The 22,607-nt window shown below is 47.0% G+C and overlaps 1 protein-coding gene across 4 annotated transcripts in view; it reads left to right on the top strand.

The window, feature by feature from the left end:
• GABRA3 (gamma-aminobutyric acid type A receptor subunit alpha3) overlaps nucleotides 1-21,025 on the top strand; it is a 161,936-nt gene extending 140,911 nt beyond the window's left edge. For 2 of the 4 annotated variants that reach the window (XM_077283362.1, XM_077283363.1), the window contains exons 9-11: nucleotides 14,917-15,128; nucleotides 16,041-16,229; nucleotides 20,850-21,025. In XM_077283362.1, coding sequence (XP_077139477.1) covers nucleotides 14,917-15,128; nucleotides 16,041-16,229; nucleotides 20,850-20,891 — 443 coding nt within the window. In that variant the 3' untranslated portion in view covers nucleotides 20,892-21,025. Of the gene's footprint in view, nucleotides 1-14,916; nucleotides 15,129-16,040; nucleotides 16,495-20,849 lie in introns of those variants that run through there. The other 2 variants (XM_077283360.1, XM_077283364.1) reach the window with 1 other exon arrangement.
• Nucleotides 21,026-22,607: the final 1,582 nt, after the last annotated feature.

Raw genomic sequence — 22,607 nt, 5'->3', positions numbered from 1 at the left:
GTAAGGCAGGGCAGACAGCCGTACTTCACGGTCCTTCGCGAACTACTCACGTGTCACTTGACTTAATCTTAGAGCCTACGCTGTGCCTATGAAGCTGTAAGTTTGGGTCGGGAGACCTGCGGCCCATTCAGGTATTGAGGTCTGAATATGGTCATATGAACCTCCAAACTATGCAAGCACATTACAGTCCTCCAGAAATTTCTTAGGGTGGAGTTGGTGTTGTGAGGGACAGGCAGGGCAGTAGTCGTGGCCACCAGCATCTGCAACGGTGTGCCCTGGCCTCCCATCACATAAACACGCTGCCCATCATTCAGCATGCCAGCAGCACCTTTCACAGCTCCATCAGGGTCCTCTGTACGTTTCTGGAGGACTTCAGGATCCACTTTAGAAATAACGGAGTCACAGTCCATTTCAACTTTAAATGGAGCAACTTTACTGAGACTTGTACACAGCATATTTATATTCTTTCCAGCATCATCGTCATCAGAGGTCACAACATACAACTTCTCTTCTGTCCCTTTCCTTCTCTCTCTGTCACTAAGCCCGCTTCTGGGATGGACCGTATCTTTCGTATCCTCAGTCTACCCTGTGCAGGCTTAATCCGTTACAGTGCCCCAACGACCGATTCGCCCCAGTCCTGAGGACATCCATCCACGCGATAAGCTGCCACATCCTGGGTGACCTACCCGTACTGCTTAGTCTTCTGGTGGCAGCTGCAGACCCACTAATTTGGTGCTGCCCACCCTGCTGCACTGCTGTAGATCCCTCTGTAACAATCTTGGTCATGGATATTTTATGCTGGGCATTTGGTTTGAGCTGAACGTTGCATGAAGTTGCCCATGGCTAGCCAGCCTTTCTGAGCTAATGGGCACCCTCACCCTGACTGAGAACTATCAGGATGTTCCTCCTGTCTTATCCACCGTGCCCCTCCTATGTTTAACTATTTATATACTGGTTTCCTAATTCCTACTATACTATGTTTATTGTGCCCCCATCCAGTGGCCAGACAGGAACCCTGCACTTTCCCTATATTACTACAGCACATACATTTCAGTAGCAGAACATAAATATACAATTCATATTAAACATCGGGACAAATCAAGAAAAGGGTTAAAGGCAGATATCACATTGCAGTTGGAGCACCCCCTACCACAGGGCCACCGAGTCCTAAGTACCGGGTCTCCCTTCTTGCTCTGGCGATGTCACGGTGGCTAGACCCCGGCCTGTGACCCTGTTAAGGGGGATCCAATAAAGGAATAACAGTTCGATGTGTGGGTGGTGGTGATGATGTGGTGGAGTGCCGGTCGCAGTAATTAACGAGGACACCAGGTTGCAGTCTCTTTACCTCTTTACTGAAGGCTCAGGATCCTCAGTCTGGAATACGGTTAACCGGGCGGTGAGAGTCCAGCAGGTCCGATGGCACATCCAGGGTTCTCCTTGCAGGTGGAAATCAGTGCCTACCTCCTAGCGCCTATATGTTGTAGTCCTTCCCTGCTGAGCACCACGGGATAGTCCTCACAACCGCTGTGTCTGCGTTCGATGTTCTTCCTCTCTGTCCCCCAGATGATCTGGCTAGGACGCACCTGTATGACGGGGAGGCCTGGAGCTATTCTGGGACCCTAGAGTCGCCCCTCTCCCACAATTGCCTCCTTGGTCTGCTTAGGCGATTTGGGTGAGACAACCAACCTATGATTAGCTGTCCTGCCGTGTTCAAAGTTGTACATAAAGTCTCTTACGTTCTCGGTGCCCCGGCCACCGGCTATGCGCCTCAGAAGGATGTTGCCTCGGTCCCACGGCACGACTCCTTCTGGTGCCTTCTCCTAAATGCTGTGATCACTCTTCTCACTTTTCCACAGTATCCTTCGCCTCGTGTCCTTTCTTAAGATGCCGCCGCAAGATAGTGCAGGCGCGACTCCGTAACAATCTCTCTCTTTTCAGGCCCGCTATCAGGATCCCCTCCTTGACAGATCCTCTCTTTTACTCTCCCGGGCTCTCTTCTCCCTGACTTCCTGTCCAACCCCCAGTTTTACCAGACTGTGAGGAGTGGCCTACTATATAGAACCACTCCTCCTGGTGGCCGGAGTGTGAAGTGTACTGTGTGTCTGTGATACCTGGTCAGGTGAACTCCTTCAGTGCTATCAGACGTACCATCACTCCCCTTAGTGGCGGAGCATCAGTACTGCAATGACCAGGACTCTGGGGAGCTGCACACCCCCCCCCCCCCGGTTAAATCCAGTGCTCCCGGACTGGGAAAGTAAGAACAACAATACATGTTAATAGAAAACACACGCAAAATTTTGAAATGACATAAACAATTAAACATAACAGTGCTTCCCGTTACGGGAGGTGAGGATTCTTGAACGTTGCGAAAGTTAGGTCATGCACAGTTTATGACTCTCAGTTCGGTGTTTGAAACAGCGGGGACTCCGGGTAAACAAAGGGGTCCCCTTAGAAGTTTTTGGAGCAATTCACTGTCCATTACTCCGTTGTCCATTTTTAAAATCTATAACAAAAGATATGCACACAAACATTTTCAACCAAGTAGCAGCCTTCATTAATACCTCCACGTTTTGTAGCGGAGGGGAGTTTGATTCTGGGTGCTGCGTGTAGACCTTCGCAGCGCAGGGGCAGCTATCGGCCTAACAGGGCCCGCTATGCTTGCTACCACTGGTGTAGTGCACTGTCTTCTAGCTACGCTTCTAGTGAGTCTGGGTATCACTGGCATGTTGGGGCTCTCTGGGCTGCTGCCACCAGCAGTGGGTACGGCGGATTCGCCGATAGCGGAGGGAGGACTTGCCGGATCAACGGTGGGCATGGCATCTTCAGGCGGGAGTTGCGGAGATTGCAAACCTGGATGACCTGGCCCCACAATTAGTTCTGGCAGGTTCGGTTGACGGAATGTTAGGACGGGTACCACAATCGCCTGATCGATCTGAGTCCAAGACTGGGGAAAATCACCAAGAACAGTGTGCATCACCTTCTCCTCTTCCACAGGTGGGGAGGTCCCTGGAGCTGTTTCCCTCTCTCTCAACTTGTCAGGGCACACTTTAAGGTGGTCTCTTGATATTGCCGTCGAGGTTTCCCCTCCATCCTTGCTGATGAGGCAGACCTTCGTGTTGTCGAAATCGGATGGCAGGATGGTATACGGGTCCGTTTCCCACTGGTCATCAAGCTTGTGTAGCCTTCTCTTCCGTTTGAGTACTTGCTCCCCAGGCGACAAAAAAGTTGCAGGAGCATGCTGGTTGTAATCCCTCTCCTGTTTCTGTCTGGCTTGAGCGAGACTTCTTTCCACGCATTCCTGCACTCTGCGGTACTTTTGCTGCCTCTCCGTATCCCAATCCGCATCTGGCGAGATATCCTCAGGGGTCAGGACCCCCATGTCCAGGTCCACAGGTAACTTGCTGGACCTTCCTCGCATCAGGTATGCCGGCGTGCAGTTGGTGGAATTCACTGGGATGTGATTGTACATATCCACCAGGTCCGGCAACTTTGAGGGCCACAAGTTCCGTTCCTCTACCGGCAAGGTCTTCAGTAAGTCGATCACCACCTGGTTCATCTTCTCACACATCCCGTTGGTTTGTGGATGGTAGGGCGTGGTTCTTATCTTCTTACACCCATAGAGGTTGCAGAATTCCTGAAACACTTCCGCTTCGAATGCTGGCCCCTGGTCAGTCAATACCCTCTCTGGGTACCCATGAGGTCTACAGAAGTACTGTTGGAAGGTTTTGGCAGCCGTCCTAGACGTTAGATCTTTGACCGGCACGACTACCAGGAATCTCGAGTAGTGGTCCACTATGGTGAGAGCGTAGATATAGCCTGACCGGCTTGGGGTCAACTTCACGTGATCTAGCGCGACCAACTCGAGCGGCCGTTTGGTGATGATAGGCTGCAAGGGGGCCCGTTGGCTATCACGATCCTTCCTGCGCAGGCTACAGGGGCCACACTCTCGACACCACTTCTCGATGGCTCTCTTCATACCAATCCAGTAGAACCTCCCACGGAGTAGCCTCTCTAGCTTCTTCCATCCGAAGTGTCCGGACCCATCATGGTACGCTCCCAGGACCATTGGCACATCTTGTCTTGGGACCACGATCTGCCACACCAATTCATGAGTGCGGGGGTCGATGCTCCTCCGGCACAGCTTACCATCGTGAATAAACAGCTTGCCCCTCTCCTTCCACAGCTGCAACGCCTCTGGCGGATCATCCGGGCCAGGATGCAAACCTGCCTGCGTCAGGAGCTCTTTCACCCGACGGACCGTAGGATCACCATCCTGATTCTCTGCCCACCCGTGATGGGGCAGGGGATTCAACGGGGCGCCTTGTCTATTCTTGCGCCGGTTCTCTACCTGATGGGAGCACTGGGATGCCTTGGGGCAATAGAAAGCGGGCATCTCCACCTCCTCGAACGCTTCCAGATCTTCCTCCGTTTCTGACAAGTGAGGCATCCGGGACAATGCATCGGCATTCACATTCTTATGCCCTGCCCGGTACTTGAGGGTGAAATCGTAGTTAGACAATCGAGCCATCCACCGCTGCTCCAGGGCACCGAGTTTCGCTGTGTCCAAGTGCGTTAACGGATTATTGTCCGTGAAGACGGTGAATTTGGCCGAGGCCAGGTAGTGTTTGAACCTCTCCGTCACAGGCCAAACAACGGCAAGGAACTGCAGCTTGAAGGAACTGTAGTTGTCAGGGTTCCTCTCAGTGGGGCGAAGTTTCCTGCTGGCGTAAGCGATTACTCTTTCCTTGCCCTTCTGGAACTGGGACAGCACGGCCCCCAGCCCCACGTTGCTGGCATCCGTATACAACACAAACGGTTGGTCATATTCAGGGTAAGCCAGTACCTCTTCTCCAGTCAGCGCCGACTTCAGGCATGTGAACGATTCTTCCAGTCCATCGTTCCAATCAAATGAGGCCCTCTTACCCTTGGGCTTCTTGGATTGACCCACCAACAGGTCTTGCAGCGGTGCGGCCTTTTTGGTGAAGTCTTTGATAAACCTTCGGTAGTAGCCGACCAACCCGAGGAACTGCCGGACCTCATGGAGGTTATCGGGCTTTGGCCAGTCCTTGATCACCGTGACCTTATCGGGGTCTGGAGCTACTCCTTCGGCACTCACCACATGGCCCAGGTACTGCACTTTGGGCTTTAGCAGATGGCATTTGGACGGTTTCACCTTTAAGCGCCAAAGTTGGACAGAGCTTCAAACACCTCGGCCAGGTGCTTCAGGTGGTCTTCATAGGTTTTAGAGAAGACAATGACATCGTCCAGATAGAGCAGCACAGTTTCAAAGTTCTTGTGTCCCAGATAGCACTCCATCATCCTCTGGAACGTCCCCGGGGCATTACACAACCCGAAGGGCATATAGTTGAACTCGCAGAGACCCATCGGCGTCGTGAAGGCCGTCTTTTCTTTGTCCGCCTCCGCCACGGGAACCTGCCAGTACCCACTGGTGAGATCTAAGGTAGAGAAGTAGTTAGCAGACTTCAGGGCAGCCAAGGACTCCTCTATCCTGGGCAGGGGATATGCATCCTTATGTGTAATGCGGTTTAATTGCCTGTAATCCACACACATCCTCATGGTGCCATCTTTCTTTCTAACGAGAACTAATGGAGCTGCCCAGGGGCTACAACTGTCTCTTACTACCCCAGCCTCCTTCATCTCTCGCAACATGTCCTTGGCACACTGATACTGAGCTGGGGGTACAGGACGGTACCTCTCTTTTATGGGCGGGTGATCTCCCGTGGGGATGTGATGTTGAATCCCTTTTACCTGCCCGAAATCTAGGGGATGCTTACTAAATACCCGCTCATACTCACAAACTACCCTGTAGGCCCCCTGTTTCTGGTGAGATGGGGTCGAGTCAATGTCCACATGTAATTCCTGACACCATTCTTTCAACTGCTCTGCAGCGCCATTGTCTCCCGCTGGACTGGGCGGAACCAAGGGCCCGGGTGTCTGTATCGCGTTGTTATTAACAGTTAACAGTTTAGCAAGTGTGACGTATTTGGTTAGGTGGACCTCTTCCTCCCCACAGTTGAGAATACGGACTGGCACCCTCCCCTTGCGGACGTCAACCACCCCTCTGGCTGTCAGGAGGGTAGGCCTGTTATCTGAATACACAGGTTCGACCAAGGCCTGATAGTCTTTACCTCTAAGGCCTATAGATGCCCGACACCATATTACCATATTAACATTTCACTCCTGGGGGGTATCGCAATGGGGTTTGAATCACTCACCGTGACCCGGCCAATTTCACCACCAGTCAACTCCACCTGCTGTCTCTGCATCAGAGCTCTGATTTCTTTCTGTAAGGCACGTTGTTCACTGTAACCAGCTGTTTCGGCTACCTGCTGCAACAAGACAATAACTTCTGCAAGACAATTTTCTATGACATTAGTACCAATAGTCATCATGGGGTTACATTCACGTCGATCGATATCAACAATGACCATCCCCTGGGCCTTCAACTCCACCCGCCCCACTTTAATGGTGACCTCTTTATACCCCACTTGTGGCAGTGGTTGACCATTACTAGCTATTATGGTGAAATCATCATCAGGGCCGCGGGTGATGTCAGTGTCCTCCCAATAACGCTTATAAAGGACGTAGGGCATAGTCGTCACCTGGGAACCGGTGTCCAACAAAGCGTTCATGGGGATGCCGTCGACCACGATGGGGAGAACTGGTCGCCCCCCAATGTATTTGGCTCTCCAGTTCTGCGGGCCCGATCGTCCTACTCCTGGGGGTTGGCCCTTGGCCCCAGGGGTTGCTCGTTTAAATGACAGTACCTTGCAAGGTGGCCCACTTGGTGGCAGCGGCGGCAAATGGGTCGTCCATCCCGATGAAAGCGGTCGTTGTCTCGGCCTCTGGCCGACGAAACCCTCCTCTGTCGCTGCCAGGGGACATCCTCCGGTCTGGAAGCCAGCTGGATCTCTTCCTTGGGAGCCTCCTGTAGGAACTGGACGGTCCGGGCTAGGGCAGCAACGCTCTTGGTCAGCTCCTGCATCTGGAGACGTAGTCCTGCGGGGGAATCGTCGTCCAGAATTTGGGCATCGGCCTCAGCGGAGACAGGTGCTTCCGGCGCCGCCTCCTGATGGTATGTAAGAGCTTGACGCCTGGGAAGGACAGCGCGGCTGGGCTGTCGCTCCTGTAGCGCCTTGATGGCTTTATCTTTGAACTGCGCGAAGGTCAGGTCCGGATTCTGCATGGCTAGGAAGTGTAGCTGGGCTCTTTGGTGATTGCACAGGAGCCCCTCGACAAACCGTTCTTTCAGGAGTTTATCTTCATCCTGCATACTACCGGGGTCACTCTGCTTGATGGCCCGCAGTGCCTCCTGAAGATTAAGGGCATAGTCCCGTAAGCTATCCTGCGGCCTCTGTTTGCACCCATAGAACGTCAATTTAATTTCTGTAGCGGTGCGGGTGTAAAAGGTGGTTTTTAGCTTTGCAAAGACCTGCTGTGCAGTTTTCTTATCCGCGGCGGGCCAGGACTTCACTTCTCTTAAAGCTGCGCCGAAGAGTTGTCCGGTTATCATATGGACCTTCTGAGGCTCTGTCAGGGGATAGAACTCAAGCAGGCTGCAGATCCCTTCTTTAAAGTCAGTGAACGTATGGGATTCTCCAGAGTATCGCGGGAGCCAGGCGGCTCCTGGTAGGTACGGCATGGAGAAGGGCATTATGGCTGTTGTAGCTGTAGCAGTGTCCGGCTGGCCGATGGGAGCGGCAAGCCCCGCGGCTTCTGGCGGTGATACCGGACCTGCGGCTGTGGCTACTGCGGGGTCCGGAAGTGCCTCCGTGGCTGCAGCTGCGGCCGCCGCCTTCGCTTCTCCGGGGTCCGACATAGCTGTCCTTCTCCCTTGCTAGCCTTCCGGGGTCAGAGTTCCTTTTTCCGGAGTCAGCTCTTCACCGTGCCTTCTCGTTCCGCGCTCTTTTTGGCCGGCTCCGCCCACGAAGCTATGGCCCCTCCCCTCGGCGCGGCAATGGCAAATTTTTGGCGGCAATACACAGTCTTCTCAATAAAGCACAATTCAGTCACAGTTCCAAGGCACACATGACCCGAGCCTCGGGCTTAAGTAGGATCCTGTTCGTGACGCCAAGTTGGAGCACCCCCTACCACAGGGCCACCGAGTCCTAAGTACCGGGTCTCCCTTCTTGCTCTGGCGATGTCACGGTGGCTAGACCCCGGCCTGTGACCCTGTTAAGGGGGATCCAATAAAGGAATAACAGTTCGATGTGTGGGTGGTGGTGATGATGTGGTGCAGTGCCGGTCGCAGTAATTAACGAGGACACCAGGTTGCAGTCTCTTTACCTCTTTACTGAAGGTTCAGGATCCTCAGTCTGGAATACGGTTAACCGGGCGGTGAGAGTCTGGCAGGTCCGATGGCACATCCAGGGTTCTCCTTGCAGGTGGAAATCAGTGCCTACCTCCTAGCGCCTATATGTTGTAGTCCTTCCCTGCTGAGCACCACGGGATAGTCCTCACAACCGCTGTGTCTGCGTTCGATGTTCTTCCTCTCTGTCCCCCAGATGATCTGGCTAGGACGCACCCGTATGACGGGGAGGCCTGGAGCTATTCTGGGACCCTAGAGTCGCCCCTCTCCCACAATTGCCTCCTTGGTCTGCTTAGGCGATTTGGGTGAGACAACCAACCTATGATTAGCTGTCCTGCCGTGTTCAAAGTTGTACATAAAGTCTCTTACTTTCTCGGTGCCCTGGCCACCGGCTATGCGCCTCAGAAGGATGTTGCCTCGGTCCCACGGCACGACTCCTTCTGGTGCCTTCTCCTAAATGCTGTGATCACTCTTCTCACTTTTCCACAGTATCCTTCGCCTTGTGTCCTTTCTTAAGATGCCGCCGCAAGATAGTGCAGGCGCGACTCCGTAACAATCTCTCTCTTTTCAGGCCCGCTATCAGGATCCCCTCCTTGACAGATCCTCTCTTTTACTCTCCCGGGCTCTCTTCTCCCTGACTTCCTGTCCAACCCCCAGTTTTACCAGACTGTGAGGAGTGGCCTACTAGATAGAACCACTCCTCCTGGTGGCCGGAGTGTGAAGTGTACTGTGTGTCTGTGATACCTGGTCAGGTGAACTCCTTCAGTGCCATCAGACGTACCATCACTCCCCTTAGTGGCGGAGCATCAGTACTGCAACGACCAGGACTCTGGGGCGCTGCACAACCCCTTACAGTGTCATGCCTCCTACTGTCCACTTCTTTTGTAGTTGGAGCATCCCCAGACGCAGGGCCGCGGGATACTCGGTATCGGGCCTCTCTGTCTCAGTCCTGGGGTTGTCACGATGGCTAGACCCGGTCCGTGACCCTGCTAAGGGGCGTCCAATGAAAGGTGTGATGATGGTGCGAGGTGCAAGGCGCGATGAATAACGAGGACACAGGGTTGCAGTCTCTTTACCTCTTTACTGAAGGCTTCGGGATCCGCAGTCCAGAGCACTGCTAACAGGGCTGGCTGAGACCGGCCGGTCCGAAGGCACATCCAGAGTTCCCCTTGCAGGTGGAAATCAGTGCCTACCTTCTAGCGCCTGTGTGCTGTAGTACCTCCCTGCTGAGCACCACGGGATAGTCCTCACAACTGTTGAGTCTGTTTCTGATGTTCTTTCTCTCTCTGTCCCCCAGATGATATGGCTAGGACGCACCCGTATGACGGGGTAGGCCTGGAGTTATTCTGGGACCCTAGAGACACCCCTCTCCCATAATTGCCTCCTTTGTGTTCGTTAGGTGATTTAGGTGAGACAGCCAACCTATAATTAACTGTCCTGCCGCTGTTTAAAGTAATACGTAGAGTCTCTTATTTCCTCGGTGCTCCGGCCACCGGCTACACGCCTCAGAAGGATGTTGCCACGGTCTTAAGGGCACGACTCCTTCTGGTTCTCTTGCCTCTGTGCTAAGATCTCGATTCTCACTTCTCCGCAATATATTCTGCTTCGTGTCCTTTCTAAGGAGCCTGCCGCTATACCTCACAGGCACAGCTCCGTAACGATCTGTCCTTTTCGCTAGGCCACTGTCAGGATCCCACCCCTGACAGGTCCTCTCCCGAACTCTCTCGGGCTCCTTTCACCCTAACTTCCAGTCCAACCCCCAGTTTTACCAGAGTGTGAGGAGTGGCCTAATAGACAGAACCACCCCCCCTGGTGGCCGGAGTGTGGAGTGTAGTGTGTGTCTGTGATACCTGGTCAGGTGAACTCCTTTAGTGCAGTCAGATGTAACATCACCCCCCTTAGTGGCAGAGCGACATTACTGCAACGACCAGGACTCTGGGGCGCTGCACTGTCACAGAAGACATCAGCAATTTGTCTATTTAAATCAGACCCCCCCCCCCCCCGCCTCACATCCATAGTAATAGGTTCAAATGGTCCAAACATTCCTTACCGAGGTGTGACAGCAGGACTCCCCTCCAGCCCCCCATTGAAGACTCCGCACCCCCATGTACTCAATGACAGCACCAAGTGAAAGCACCAGCAGCCAAATCGGGAGGAGCAGTCTCTGTTACCAGGACTGAATATGGAGCCAGCCAGGCGCCCTGAGGACGGTCCTACATACCGCCCAGTTATAAGTCCTGCTGTCTAAACTAATGTTAACAAATACGTTCTAAAGATGTAAATGTTCAAGTTACTCGTTTACCAGTTTTGTGACCGGTTCTCATTAGGGAATGTGCTCACAACGTCTTTTTCAGACAGATTTCACTCCCAATATACTTTAACAATAATTCACATCAGCATGGCAATGTCGAAGCGACTTCCTCTGCAAGATGTATGTTTCATCTTTTTTTAACCACTTCATGTTTCGAAACTTGTCAAGCAGCTAAAATAAGTGACCGGTCTATTCTGTCAGCTTCCACTTGGAAGCCTCCACTGTTTTATGTATAAATTAAAAAAAAAAAAAAAAAAGATGCCAGAGGTAAAAACATCTTAAAAACTACAAAAAAAGACACCAAAGAAGACACTTCCAGGAAACCACCACCTGTTTCTTTAGTCCTTCCATCCAAAAGATGAATACAGATTTCGGAGATGTTACCATACACCGCATCTAGCCTCCTCCATAGTAACACACTGCACCCAGGAGACTAGCCATGGTAGGTGGAGGAGACCATGAAATGTATGGCCCCATACCCTTCCATATGAGAACCAACTTATGGATCGGAAAACCATCTGGACAGGACCAAAATTTGGCCCAAAAAGCCAAAGAGGTACAAAGAGTGATGCTTGCTCTTGAAACAAAAAAAAGAAGTCCTATACTGCAGGGGTGTCAAACTGCATTCCTCAAGGGCTGCAAACAGGTCATGTTTTCAGGATTTCCTTGTATTGCACAGAATGATTCCAGCACCTTGTGCAATGAGAAGGAAATCTTGAAAACACGCATGGTTTGAGGCCCTCGAGGAATGCAGTTTGACACCCCTGCTATACTTTAACCCCTTCACCCTGAAGCCTGTTTTCACATTCCCGACCAGGCCAATTTTTTCGACTCTGACCACTGTTACTTTATAACTCTGGAATGCTTCAACGGATCCCACTGATTCTGAGACTGTTTTTTCATGATATATTGTACTTTATGATAGTGGTAACATTTCTTTGATATCACTTGTGTTTATTTGTGAAAAAAACGGAAATTTGGCAAAAATTTAGCAATTTTAAAACTTTTAAATTTTATGCCCTTAAATCACTCATGTTACACAAGATAGTTAATAAATTACATTTCACATATGTCTACTTTACACCAGCACAATGTTTGAAACATTTTTTTTGTTAGGAAGTTATAAGGGTTAAAAGTTGACCAGTAGTGATGAGCAAGTGTACTCGTTGCTCGGGTTTCCTGAGCACGCTCGTGTGACCTCCAAGTATTTATGACTGCTCGGAGATTAAGTTTTCATCCCCTCAACAGCATGATTTACAGCTATTAGCCAGCTTGATTACATGTGGGGATTCCCTAGCAACCAGGCAACCCCCACATGTACTCAGCCTGGCTAGTAGCTGTAAATCATTCAGCTGCCGGGATAAAAACGTAATCTCCGAACACTAACAAATACTCGGAGGTTACCCGAGCATGCTCAGGAAAACCCGAGCAACGAGTATACTCGCTCATCACTATTGACCAGCGATTTCTCAGTTTTACAACAATTTACCAAACCATTTTTTTAGGGACCACCTCATATTTGAAGTCACTTTGAGGGGCCTATATGATAGAAAATACCTTAAAGTGGCACCATTGTAAAAACTGCACCCCTCAATGTGCTCAAAACCACATTCAAGAAGTTTATTAACCCTTCATGAGCTTCACAGGAATTAATGGAATTTGAAAAGAAAAAATTATTATTTAACTTTTTTTTCACAAAAAATTTCCTTTAGACTTAATTGTTTTTACTTTCACAAGGGTAACAGGAGAAAATGGACTATTGCTCTCCTGAGTACGCCGATACCCCATATTTGGGAGTAAACCACTGTTTGGGTGCATGGCAGAGCTTGGAAGGGAAGGAGCGCAATTTGACTTTTTGAATGTAAAATTTGCTGGAAAAATTAGCGGAGGCCATGTCATGTTTGGAGAGCCCCTGATGTGCCTAAACAGTGGAAACCCCACAAGTGACCCCATTTTGGAAACTAGACCCCTCAGGGAACTTATCTAGATGTGTATTGAGCACCTTGAAACCCACACAAAAGTTTATAACATTAAGCCGTGAAAATAAAAAAAAATAATTTTTCCCACAAAAATGTTTTTAACTCCAAATTTTGCATTTTCATAAGGGTGAAAGGAAAAATTGCTCCATACAATTTGTTGTGCAATTCCTCCAGAGTACGCCGTACCCCATATGTGAGGGAAATCTACTGTTTGGGTGCACAACAGGGCTCAGAACTAGTGATGAGCGACTATACTCGTTGCTCGGGTTTTCCTGAACACGCTCGGGTGACCTCCGAGTATTTGTTATTGCTCGGAGATTTAGTTTTCATCGCCTCAGTTGCATGGTTTACAGCTGCCAGATACGCTGAATACATGTGAGGAATGCCTGTTTGTTAGGGAATTCCCACATCTATTCAAGTTGTCCAGCAGTCGTAAATCATGCTGCTGAGGCGATGAAAACTATATGTCCGAGCAATAACAAATACTCGGAGACCACCCGAGCGTGCTCTGGAAAACCCAAGCAACAAGTACACTCGCTCATCACTACTCAGAAGGGAAGGAGCGCCATTTGACTTTTTGAATGTAAAATTTTCTGGAATAATTAGCGGACGCCATGTCATGTTTGGAGAGCCCTAATGTGCCTAAATATTGGAAATCCCCCACAAGTGACACAATTTTGGAAACTACACCCCTAGATGTGTGGTGAGCACTTTGAACCCCCAGGTGCTTCACAGAAGTTTATAACGTTGAGCCATGAACATATAAAAAATAAATTTTTCTCACAACAAAAATGTTTTTTTGCCCCAAACTTTGCATTTTCACCTTTTGTAGGGTTTTGGCGCAACGTGAGGCTGCCTGGATTGTGCGCCTTGATACTATGACTCCCAATGGGCTTAACGAGTCCCTCAGCTTCTCCTCCTTTTTATGAACTCATGAATGATGATATACCTTGTCTTGAGACCTTGTAAATGTCTTTCCTATATTAGGATAAAACTTTGAGAATTTTGGGCTCCTGTTGTACCTTTCTCGTGCTCACCCAATTATGGCTCCTGGTGTGTGAGTCCTTTGTTTGGATTCTTCCTTGTTGTTTTTAATTCGTTTTGTATTCATTTATATTTTTCCTTTTGTTATTTTTTTAGTTTTATATTTTTCTCTTTCATCTTGCTCTGACCTTTAGGACATCATATAAGAGCGGACCATTTTTTGGAAGTCCTACATATTTTGCATCTTCTTCAATCAACTTTTTATGCAGCACGCCATATATGGACTTTTTGTATCTTGTGGTATACTCTATAGACGTGTACTCTGCATTGGTGTAATTATATGTTATTTCTGCAGTGGTCTGAGCGGTCACCAAACATCTCTGTGACCCAGCAATTAACATATATCGGCTATGTGAAGATCTCAGATTTTGTGTGCCCCAAATATATTTATTGATTATGTGTCATGTTCTCATCTATCCTGTTGTTATTATTCCATATGTTTATGTGATCTGTAACCTTACTCAATATGAATCGATCTCCGGTGCAGCTGTGGCGCGCATGCGGTCCTTTTTGCTCCCCGGCGGAGCGGCGTCATTCTAGTCTCGCGCATGCGCTGTGGGTATCCTTATCCATAGCGGCTGTGCGATGCTTGACGCCTTCTCTGACGCAGGGCTCGGCACCCCATGCGTGCATGCGCCATTAACACGGCTGTTATTGGTTGGGACGCACCATGTGATATGTCACATGCCCTATAGTCCGCTCTATTTGAAGGCCCTTGTTTTGCTCAGAGTCACTTCCCCTTGAAAAAGCTGACACTCGTGGAAGGCGAAACGCGCGTCGAGGATTCTTCTTGGTTGGATCCGACCTGGTGCACACTGCCCTGTTACATTTTATTGGTAAGCACCGCTCCTTATTATTATTTGAGGCTGTGGGATACTTTTTACCCACGGGCTGATCTTTACTGTTTACTGATGGTTGCTTTTCCTCTCTGATATGACGCATGAGATACAGATAGTGGCAGTTTGCACCGGTGGATACTCACCTTCTTTTTAACCATCCTTTTTCACTATACTATGTATTGACTTACTATGCACTTTATGCTTGTTAAATTAATAAAATTTGCTAATTTTTCACTACCTCTACGCTCCATTAGTACTCCTTTTTCTAGTAGTTTGCATGGAGTTGGTCTGCTGCTTTGGCTGTGGGTTTTATGGCACTATTTAGTGCTATAATTTCCCCTTAGTTTTATTATGTTGCCTGGTGTTGTTATCATTTTCATCAGTTTGTCTAATTGCTTATTTTTTGTTCTTTAGGGGTCACCACTGTTTTGACAATGACGACCTTAAGTATTAGTGCTCGGAACTCTCTGCCCAAAGTCGCGTATGCCACCGCGATGGATTGGTTTATGGCAGTGTGCTACGCGTTTGTCTTCTCAGCACTTATTGAGTTTGCTACAGTCAATTACTTCACTAAAAGAGGATGGGCATGGGATGGCAAAAGGGCCCAGGAAGGTCAGGCATTTAAGGTGAGTTACCATAAAGGGGTGTAATATGGACAGAAAATTAGGCTGTAATATGTAGGCTTAAAGGGGTTGTCTAGCCTTTTCCTACAAGGCTGCAGTCATTTTATGCGACTACAGATTTGCAAATCTTCACAGCACGCAGTGTGCACATTGTGAGGATTCTCTCATGCCAGTGGTGGGCAAATGACTACAAATATGTGATTTGCATACATGCGGTCACATGTAAACTAGACGAGGACAGACACATCTAGTTGGAATGTGACCAGGAGTATACAAATAACATACTTGTGGTGATATTATCGCCTGTCCCCAGCACCGGAAAATCCTCACAGTGTGCAGTGTGTGTAATGTGAGGATTCATATAGTGACTGCAGACTGGTAGACACAAAGGCTGGGCAACCCCTTTATCTACATTAAAAGTTATATATAAGTTTATTTTATTTATTTATGCAGTGCCATTAATGCCACTACACTTTCCAGACATCATCATCACTGTCCCCATTGGGGCTCACAGTCCAGATTCTTTATCAATCTTTGTAGTGTGGGTGGAAACCGGATAATCCAGAATTAATACTCGCAAACACAGGGAGAACATACAAAACACCTGGCTCTTCTGCAATTATTTATGTGGGGCACTGTGGCATTGCTTCCATGGGCACTTTGACTGTGACTTCACACTGTGGCTATATATTGTAAGTACTAGCAGGGATCATGAAAATAAGCTAAATCATGAGTGGTCACATTAGAATAATTCATTAAATAAAATCCCCCACTGATCGGAGAAGGGAGCACTTCTACCCCATCTGGATTTTTCTTTTTGCCCCCACAGTCACCGTCCTGTACAGAGCCCCGTACCGTGGACATGGTTTTTGTTACATTTGGTTCTTAAAATTTATGATTGTGTTATTTTCCCAGATAAAGGAACCTATAATCCTGGCGAAAAAATCCAACACGACGTACAACATTGTGGGAACGACTTACACGCTGAACATTAAGGAGCCAGCCCTAGCAGCCATTGCGAAGAACGCAGCCCTGCCTCCGCCGCCTCTGTCTCCTCCTCACCCTGATCTAAAACCTCTGGATGGGAAAAAAACCTATAACAGTGTCAGTCGCATTGATAAGATTTCTCGCATTGTCTTCCCTGTGCTGTTCGCTATCTTTAATCTCGTGTACTGGGCAACATATGTCAACCGGGAATCGGCAATTAAGGGAATGATTCCAAAATAGTGATCCTACTCGTTTCGGACACAATTCCTGTTTTTTCTACTGTTGACTGGCTGATGTGTAGGGTTGAGATGTCTAATTTCTCTCCATTTTGCTCACTGTGATATCTACCCCAGAGGGGTAATTTGCTTGTTTCTGAAGGTAAATTACTGCAGCCCTAAAAGTTTGACCTAATGGTTGGCGTAACTCTTTTCAGCCCGTGGTTTGGATACAAGTCTGTCGAGACCTAATTATTTTTGGTAGTTCCCGGTTTCCACATTCTAATCTTTTCTGCAGTATTTCCTTTGGCTAAACTGTGATCTTATTATTTATACTTGAATTCATTTTTCTTAAGCTATAGTTACATCTGCACATGTACAGGTACATTATCCTTCTGCCTGTTTTCCATCTCTATGTTTTTGTTCACCGTGTAGTCCTTTCTTAGGCTGGGGCTACACGACGACTTTGACTGCAACGCCTGTCATGCAACCAAAGTTCACCAGTTGTCGCTGCTGCATGGCAGCACAATACAAGTGAATGGGTCCCGTAGGGTACTGCAACCGCGACATGCAATCCAACCACATTGGATTTTTTTTGCGCCTTGCTTTTCTCAGCTGCAGAACCCTCAGGGTTTCAATTCAACCCCATGCACTTGTATTGCTTGGCGGTGTCGCAGCAACACATGGTGGCAAACTGTGTTGACGAGCAACAGGTGTCGCTGCCTAGCCTTAAAGCCCTAGCCTTAAAGAAGCACTTTCATCAAAGTTTTTATCCTCAATTTATTGCAATGATCACTTTATAGATAGTACTGAGTGCTTACAATTGCTCATTTAGCCTTTCTACCCACGTAATTCTTCTCTTTTCTCTGCTCTATGTAGAAACGGGAAGTCTCTTATCACCGCATGAGTCATCTCTCTTCAACTCCTGACCCCACTGCTCCCTCCTCCTCCTCTCTGCCAGGGACTTTTGCAGTGATGGCTCATGCAGGAAAAAGAGACTTCCTGTTCCTACACTGAGCAGAGAAAAGTAAATAATTAGCTGGGTAGAAAGGCAAAAGGAGCAATTGTAAGTGCACTGTGCTATGTAATATGATGACTTCAATAAATTAAGAGGGTAACAATGTTGATGGGAGAAGGAGAAGAAAGAGGATTGAGAGGAGGAGGAGGAGGAGAAGGAAGAGGAGGAGGAGGAGGAGTGTTTCTTTAAGGTCCCATAGTGATCTCTGCTGTGCCAGGTTCCTAGTTCTTGTGCCTGGCTTAAATATAACAAAATCCTACAAGCTTCAGGTTCAGAGACAATACACTGTACCAATGATTTATTTTTATGCAAATCTCTTTAAATCTGAAGCTCTGCCCATGGGCTGAGTGATACCAAGGTCAAGATTCTATATAGGCTTTAAGTGATTTTCGGAGGGATAGGGATTTTTAAATAAAAGTATATTAGAAAATAGATTAGATGATGGCATTAAAGGGAACCTGTCACCCCCAAAATGGAAGTTGAGCTAAGCCCACCAGCATCAGGGGCTTATCTACAGCATTCTGTAATGCTGTAGATAAGCCCCCGATGTATCCTGAAAGATGAGAAAAAGAGGTTAAATTATACTCACCCAGGGGCTGTCCCGCTGCTGGTCCGGTCCGATGCGCATTGCGGTCCGGTCCGGGGCCTCCTATCTTCTTACAATCACGTCCTCTCCTTGTCTTCACGCCGCAGCTCCGGCGCAGGCGTACTGATTTGCCCTGTTGAGGGCAGAGCAAAGTACTGCAGTGTGCAGGCGCCGAGAAAGGTCAGAGAGGCCCAGCGCCTGCGCACTGCAGTACTTTGCTCTGCTCTCAACAGGGCAAATCAGTACGCCTGCGCCGGAGCCGCAACGTGAATACAAGAAGAGGACGTCATCTGATGAAGATAGGAGGCCCCGGACCGGACCGCGACACCCATCGGACCGGACCAGCAGCGGGACAGCCCCTGGGTGAGTATAATCTAACCTCTTTTTCCCATCTTTCAGGATACATCGGGGGCTTATCTACAGCATTACAGAATGCATTACAGAATGCTGTAGATAAGCTCCTGATGCCGGTGGGCTTAGCTCAACTTCCATTTTGGGGGTGACAGGTTCCCTTTAAAAAGATCAGGATTTCTGATAAAAATAATTTGTGTGTCGGACCATCCTACTACAGTCTTTTCTGATGGAAAGAGAGCGAAAATAAAAAGGGCCCTTTCTAAAAACTTCACTTCCAAAGTACCTTATTAGAGGTGACTTTTGTGAAAAGATTTTCAAAAATAAATAGGAAATAATCCCAGCTTTCACTGTATAAAAAGAATTAGAAAGTCGATCATGGGGTTTGCATTTATCGAATTTAGAAACCTTTATGGCAAAGCTTGATCAGATTAGAAGGATTAGTGATAAGCCGGTGTATAGTGGTATTCTAAAGCGCCACTCCTCAGGACATCTTACAACCTTCTTGCAAAATGTTTGCCGTGTGTGAGATCTTAGAAGGGATGAGTTGGTTCTTATGTTACATAATCGTTCAACTGGTGACAGTTCTTCCCAACTCTTCCTTCTAGCACTTTATGGCAATACATTGTGCACACCTGCTGGTGTATTCATATATTTCCTTCTTATCAACTTTTACATTTGGTTTCTTACGTTAAAAACAGAATTCTGATTGTTTTAGAGGAAAATTTGTCTTTCTCCTAGGATGCATTACAACGTGCACTGAGGTTGCGCTCTGTGGACGGCTCGTTACTACTGATCTGAGTCGGCAACAGAGCGTACTGTCATTTTGCACATCACACAGTGACAAAGCAAGGACTAGCCCAGCCCCAGAAACGAAGGTCACTGATGGCACTACATTTCAGGGAGGGAGCAGGTGCTGCGGCAGTGGGTGATAACATATATCAGAACTTTATAACATATATCAGAACTGAAGAGCGCTGTACAGAATCTTGTTCCTGGTTAGTGACCTGTGTGAATTCCTAAATGTCTCCATTACTTTTAACCCGTTATGGGGAACATGCATGACAATCTGATTTCACGTGTGCATAGTTTACAACCTCACCTATTCCATGAAATACGGTCATTTGTTCACTTTTTTTTTATTGCATTCTTTTTATACTTTCTATTTCTTTTCTGGTTTTCATATTTTTTTTACCTGAAAACTATTACAATTTCTTGCTGATTCCTTGATTGTCATCATCAGTCACAATTATGCCATGTCCTCCTAAACACAGAACACAATCATCAAGCTGTATAAGATACAGTAAAATTCAAGGTGGCCATACACCTTGGACTATGGTCGTACAAACCTTATTATGTTCTCCCCATCAACAACACGCATGATCTGCCGAGCCAAGAGTCAATGTGTGTAGGGAGATCAAAGTAATAGTTGCCAGCCAAATCAGCAACTACACGAGGCATCTGGTACTGAGAGCCTCTAAAACTTAGTCCATCAGCAACTACCCAAGACATCTAGTACTAGAAGCCTCTAATGTTTAGTCCATCAACAGCTACACAAGGCATCTAGTACTGGAAGCCCCTAATGTTTAGTCCATCAACAACTACACAAGACATCTGGTACTAGAAGCCTCTAATGTTTAGTCCATTAATAACTACAGAAGACATCTAGTACTGGAAGCCACTAATGTTTAGTCCATCAACAACTACACAAGACATCTAGTACTGGAAGCCTCTAATGTTTAGTCCATCAGTAACTACATGAGACATCTAGTACTGAAAGCCTCTAATATTTAGTCCAACAGCAACTACACGACGCATCTGGTACTGGAAGCCTCTAATATTTAGTCCATCAATATCTACATGAGGTATCTAGTACTGGAAACCTCGAATGTTTAGTCAATCAGCAACTACACAAGACATCTTGTACTGGAAGCCTTTTAGTCCATCAGTAACTACTCAAGGCATCTAGTATTGGAAGCCTCTAATGTTTAGTTCATCAGCAACTACATGAGGTATCTAGTACTGGAAGCCTCTAATGTTTAGTCCAAGGGACAATGTGACTTTCAAGGTTGTAGCATGACATTGAGAAGACAGAGGTTGGAACTTTATATCTCTGCATTTGAAGAAATCATAAGAAATCATAACTGATAGATCATTCTGGACTTAGGTAGATTTTGATGGTCGGGGTTTTACTGTATACACACTTTTGGTTGATTAAATGGCTTTTTGAGAGTTTCTTTTAAATAGTTTGGTAAAAGTACCAGTATGTAACAAAACAATTGCATGAGCAATGCAAGAGATTATATATTTGATAAAGGACTTACCTTGAGAAGACAATTATGTGTGATGTATTGTGTGGCTGTGGTTTGCCATTCCAAAGTTCTCTCATAAAAGTGATGTTTGATTTAAAAAAAAAAAGTGTGTTTCAGGTGTTTTTAAGTGTACAATATGTGTAAGTAATTACCTGCTGGTAAAAAAAAATATGCATCATTTTGCTATGTGCTGCAATTTTGTACTTTTTGTATGATGTCTTTACTCAAGCTCATGCTCTTCTGATCTCACCGTAGGAAATAAAGCAGTTCGTAGAGGCTAGTTCTCAGCACAATTAAGTGTCCCTCCCTCTCCCGACGCCATCGTTCACTCCTTAAGTGTCTTGTTGAAGGTAACATTTATGAAAAGTGAGTGAGAAATGAAATAAGTAACGGTCCATCCTTGATTCTGTAAACTGTATTCCAACGTCCACAGCAGATTATTTGCATTAGACGCGTCTAATTTAAGGATCTGATCACACTTGGTTTCTGCAGTGGGTTTGCTTAAATTTCTCCAAAAGTGGGATTCAGACAACCCTTACGACGAGGCCAGTCATAGGAATGGAGTGGATTGTTTTTGCCGAAAGTGTCCCTTTGTTAAGACGGGCACAGGATTGTGGCAGACCACTCTTCTGTGCCCATCTAAATAACCTTTCAGAAGAAAAATACACCAATGGAGTTTTTCTAAGCATCATTCGTGTCTTTGCAGTCAATGGCCCCATCTGGGGTTTTGAGGGGGAATTCCTGGCCACAGTGTGAACAAGGACCTAAGAGTGACTGACTATGGAAAATTATAGGATTTTTGAAAAATGAAAGCATTGATGTAGAAAACTCAGGAAGCCGAGTCCGGGTCCAAAGAAAGTGGATAGAATCTCTATGTACACCTGATGTTGGGTTCTCCAAGGAGAACGAGCAGAGGTGATCAGAAGGGGTATGGCCCTTCGCTGAGCATATGTGTCACTTTGTTTTAGCAATGCTCAGGAGTCTCAGCCCCCAAATACCGTGGATCAAGGACTGACGCAGTTTTTGGAAGAATGCAGCCTTGTTTTTCTAATCTAATACGTTTTGTGACCATATTAAATCCCATAAATCCCGATACTGCCATGTTCCCTGCATTTGGTTTGAGTCTTTACATAGCCCAAAAAGCACTTTAGGGATTAATATATACTGTATTTCATTTTTTGCCACATAGTAAGTTTAAGTCTTTCCTTTAGGATTTATTAACTGTTTTGGCTCCATAAAAAGCATGCAAAACCTACACTGTGTGCATAAAGCCTAAACAATCGGAAACGACTTGAGCAGATAATACAGGGTTAACAATGGAGGAATTACTGTTAAATAGGCTCCTTCTCAAAGACAACCTCTGACCATATTACCCACCCGGGCAATAGAGACATCAGAATGGGATCCCCCACCGGAGACCTTTGTTTACGAGCCAGAATAGAGAAGTGTTAGCCGAAAAAAGCAGCTCCCATTGTGGTTGAGGTGTACACCCATTGCTTGGTGACCATTGATTTAAATGGCCGGTCTGTAGGCTAATGCATTTTCACCTGACAATCAGCTAGCTTATTTTTTTTTTAAAAAAAGGGCTTTTCTTAAAGAGAGGAAAAATATAAACCTTATAAATAGCCAAATAAAAAGACATAGGATTTACATGGTTAAAGTTTTGTTGTTTTTAAAAGGTAAAATAAATGTAAAAAAGAAATAAACAACTTAATAGAACATTAAAAGAATTAGATTATAGCCAAAAATTTATAATTGCATAAACTGGAATTTACACCCGATTAAAGAACAGTAAATTCAATCACTTCAAATAAAATTGCTGTGATAATACAAACAGTACAATTTACAACATGGAGGGTGGGCATTTTCACTTACCAGGGACAAAAGGTTCTGCAAGAATCCCGAGTCCCAACCTCAGGGAGGTCCCAGGGCTGATCCCCATGACTGGATTCCTGGGCTTAACGTACCCTTGCTCATGCGGTAAAGCAAGCGTTTTATAAAACAATTGGGCAC

Source organism: Ranitomeya variabilis, chromosome 2 (assembly GCF_051348905.1).
Source record: "Ranitomeya variabilis isolate aRanVar5 chromosome 2, aRanVar5.hap1, whole genome shotgun sequence".
NCBI classification, from domain to species: Eukaryota; Metazoa; Chordata; class Amphibia; order Anura; family Dendrobatidae; genus Ranitomeya; species Ranitomeya variabilis.
This window is presented reverse-complemented; position numbering and strand designations above follow the sequence as displayed.